At 24.4% G+C, this 4,002-nt stretch overlaps 1 protein-coding gene across 1 annotated transcript; it reads left to right on the top strand.

Annotated features, from left to right (window-relative positions):
- The first annotated feature begins 2,176 nt into the window (after window positions 1-2,176).
- LOC127131078 (adenylate isopentenyltransferase 5, chloroplastic-like) lies at window positions 2,177-3,037 on the top strand. Its single transcript, XM_051060016.1, has one exon. It carries the CDS (start codon window positions 2,177-2,179, stop codon window positions 3,035-3,037), a length of 861 nt encoding a protein of 286 aa, XP_050915973.1.
- The last annotated feature ends 965 nt before the right edge of the window (window positions 3,038-4,002 follow it).

Below are 4,002 nucleotides of genomic sequence, written 5' to 3'. Positions count from 1 at the left end.
GAACTGAGAATTAGATTGCAAACATCATGACGAAGGGAATGCATATCGAAGTATTTCGAGGACTAAGAGTTATGATGAAAGTAGATAACTTAGACACAATGAATTCGGTGGTGTGTTGAATTGTAATTACTTGTGCCAAAGTAGGTTGCTCGACAGAAGCAATGAAGTGTCGAATCACTTAGTGTGTTGAGTTGGATTAGTGTGTTGAAGTGTCGAAGCATGTTGTTTCACACAGGATTTCGACTTAGGCCTATTTTTTATAGTGTTAATTATTTTGGGCTTTTATAGTTTTGGGTTTTGGCTTATGGAGTAAGCTAACATAAATCTATAAATAGAGGGAGTGACTGTTATTCTTATATGAAGAGAAGAAAGAACTCATAAGATTATAGTCATATAAAATATTCTTATTCTTCTCCAGCGTTCTTTCTTTTCATACTAAATCGTTATATTCTTTTTCATTGGCATTGCGTGGTTGATAACAATCTTGTTCATCAAGATTTATAAAAATTCTTCATAGATTATGGTGGATTTCCAACAACTTGCATAATAAATGGTTGTATAAAACTTTCATAGACACTATTGAAAAGCCCTATCTACGGAAGTTCCAAATCCTTATTTAAATCCATGTGTCATGACATACTCGCAACAGTGGAGCCACACTTTTTTTATAGGAAAAAGCCACTAGAAGGAAAATTACATTGGTTTCTCCATGTAAGACTATAGTAAATTTGCTAATTGATCATTCAAGCTTCCTGAAAAGTAAGCATATCAAGTTTTGAATAAAGGGTTAGGGAAAATTTTAAGATTTTTGTGATTTAATTTAGGGGGAATATATGCGGGTACTATAATTTGGGTGAACTTTTATTTGATTGTTATAATTTAAAGGTGGATGACTTCATTCACCAATAACAGGAAAACTTTTGAAATAACCGATATATATGATTTAATACTAGATTAAATGTTTGAGCATTGTTATTCATACACTAACTAAATGCTACACCCAATAAATTAAAAAAACATATTTAAAAAAATATATTTTCATTTTTATAATTATTTTTATAACAAAAATATAATTATTTTTATTAATTAACTTTATTATTGTATTAACTATATATTTTATTTATAATTTATTAAGTGAATTTACTATTTAATTAATCAATAGAATATATAATATTAACCAAATTTTAACATTAAAATATGAAATATAATAATTAATTTTTAACCAAAATCTTTATTTCATATTTTAATGTCAGAATTTAGTTAATATTATGTATTTTATTGGTTAACGAAACAGTAAACTTGGTTAATGAAATATAAATAAAATATGTGGTTAATAATCTATATTTATAAGGTTAATTCAATAATAAAATTGACAAATTTTATATTTGTGTTATAAAAATAATTTTAAAAATACTTTTTTTTTTATAAATATTTTTTTTATTTATTAAAAAAATAAAAATATTATTCACGGTATAAATAAGGTGAATAGTGTATAGTGTAAGTATTGGGAGTAACATTTGGTATAAGAATAGAATTGTTGTAAATGGTTTTAGTAATATTTTGATCATCTTTTTGAAAAATATGTTAAATTCAAAATTAACTATTCTGATATTTTAACAATTAGTTTAATTGTAATGAATTATTACCTTATTTAATTATTATAGTGAATTATTACCTTATTTAATTATAATATTGAATTCAAAATTAACTATTCTAATATTTTAACAATTGTTTCAAGATAAATATTAAGTACTTTTTACATTGTGAGTTTCTATATTTATTCCTATTCTATCCGAAAATAAATATTTAAAATTTTAATTACGTTAAATTATTATTTTAAAATTTAAAATTTTATATATATAGTATTAATTGGTTTCATCGGATGTGATATATATATATATATATATATATATAACATAGTTGAACAATTCATTCAGTCACACAGCAATACAAAAATTTACTAAGAAAGGAGTTTTCATTCTATTGGTTCAGTTCTAATCTATCGCCTCTTGGTATAACTCACATCTTTATCTTTATTAAGAATATAGTTTTGAATAATGCACTTGAATTCAAGTTTTTTTTATATAGAATTAAAAAATATATTTTATTCATTTTAATTATTTTTAAAGTTGTGATTCTTGTATATTGTTTCTGATTTTACATCAAAAACACAATTATGGCTTTCAGTTTCTCAACAATGGCAGAGAAGAAAAAGGTTTTGTTCATAATGGGTGCAACTGGAACTGGAAAATCTAAACTTTCTATTAACCTAGGTATTCAACTTCCTTCTGAAATCATTAACTCAGACAAAATTCAAGTCTATAAGGGTCTTGACATTGTGACAAATAAGATACCAGAATCCGAGCAATGTTCGATTCCACATCACATGTTAGGCATCATAAATGATCCTGATTATGATTTCACTGTGAATGAATTCTGCAAGAAAATGGTTGAAACCCTAGATGTCATTCTTGAAAATGGACATCTACCTATTATTGTAGGTGGTTCAAATTCCTACCTACAAGTACTTGTTGATGACCCAATCTATGCATTTGGTTTAAAATATAAATGTTGTTTCATCTGGGTGGATGTATCTTTGTCTGTTTTGTTTCCTTATTTGGACAAAAGAGTTAATGAAATGGTTGAGGCAGGTCTTATTGATGAAATTAGAGACTTTTTTATCCCTGGAGCAGATTGCACAATGGGGATTAGAAGAGCAATTGGTGTTCCTGAGCTTCAACGTTATTTTGAGATAGAAAATGCTGAAGGTTTTGATGAGGCTCATAAAGAAAAAATACTTAAGGAATCTATTACAAAAATGAAAGAAAACACATGCATCTTGGCTGAAAATCAACTCCTAAAGATTAATAACATGGTTAATAGATTTGGGTGGAAGGTGCACAAAATTGATTCTACAAAGGTCTTTGAAGCTGTTTTGAAGGGAGAAGATTATCAACATTTGCATCAAGATATTGTGGTTAAGCCAAGCCTTGAGATGGTTAAGAGATTTTTGGAGGAGACAACTCATGAAATATAAAATGAGTATTAGTATCCCCTATAATACTACCTTTTTCTTATTTTTCTGTTTCTATTAGATTCTATTTTCTTATTATATAATCGTATCTCATGGATTCTCGTTTAATATTCTTATGTTTTACTTGTATTTTGGTTTTTAAATATATTTTTATTTATTTTAATTTGGAAAATTAAGATTCTCTTAAATAACATATTTTTTGAAATAAAAGATATGCAGTAATCACCATTAAGGATAAATATATAATAAATAGATAAAGAAATATATTTGAAACAATTTGAAATAGTTTTTCTTTGTTGAAAAAATCAACCGCTTAAACGATATTATAGAATAATATATAATTTATATTTTTTATATTTAAAATTAATCATGTTTCTTAATTTGTGTGAAATACTAGCAATGATTTATAATCTGAAACACACATATATTCGATCAATCTCTACTACATCATCTATTACACTGAAAATTAACAATATAATATTAAATACCTTGTTAACATTGAAATTGATTGGAAAAATAAATAAAAGAACATTTATCTGTCATTGTCAAATATTAAATTAAAAGTATAAGAAATCAATAACAATAAATTAGCTGATACACAAAAAGAGACAACATAATTTCTTATAAATTATTTATAGTAAATTATTTCTTCTGCACACTTCCTTAATAATAATTATTTATTAATTAAACACTGAATGTTAATTCCTTACTAATATATTACAATTATTTTAAAATTAATTTTTGATACTAAATTATACCATATATTTTTAGAAGTATTGCATACGAATGGAAGAACTATATTTTTTAATACTAAATTATTATCTAAAACAAACTAACATAAAAAATTAATAATATTAAATACAAAAATTAATCCAAATATAAATTGATAAATAATAAAAGACATAAAAATTAAACAAAAAATAAATATCATACATGAATATATAAATTCTAAAAAACAATAATAGAAC

Source organism: Lathyrus oleraceus, chromosome 3, assembly GCF_024323335.1.
Source record: "Lathyrus oleraceus cultivar Zhongwan6 chromosome 3, CAAS_Psat_ZW6_1.0, whole genome shotgun sequence".
In the NCBI taxonomy this organism is placed as follows: domain Eukaryota; kingdom Viridiplantae; phylum Streptophyta; class Magnoliopsida; order Fabales; family Fabaceae; genus Lathyrus; species Lathyrus oleraceus.
This window is presented reverse-complemented; position numbering and strand designations above follow the sequence as displayed.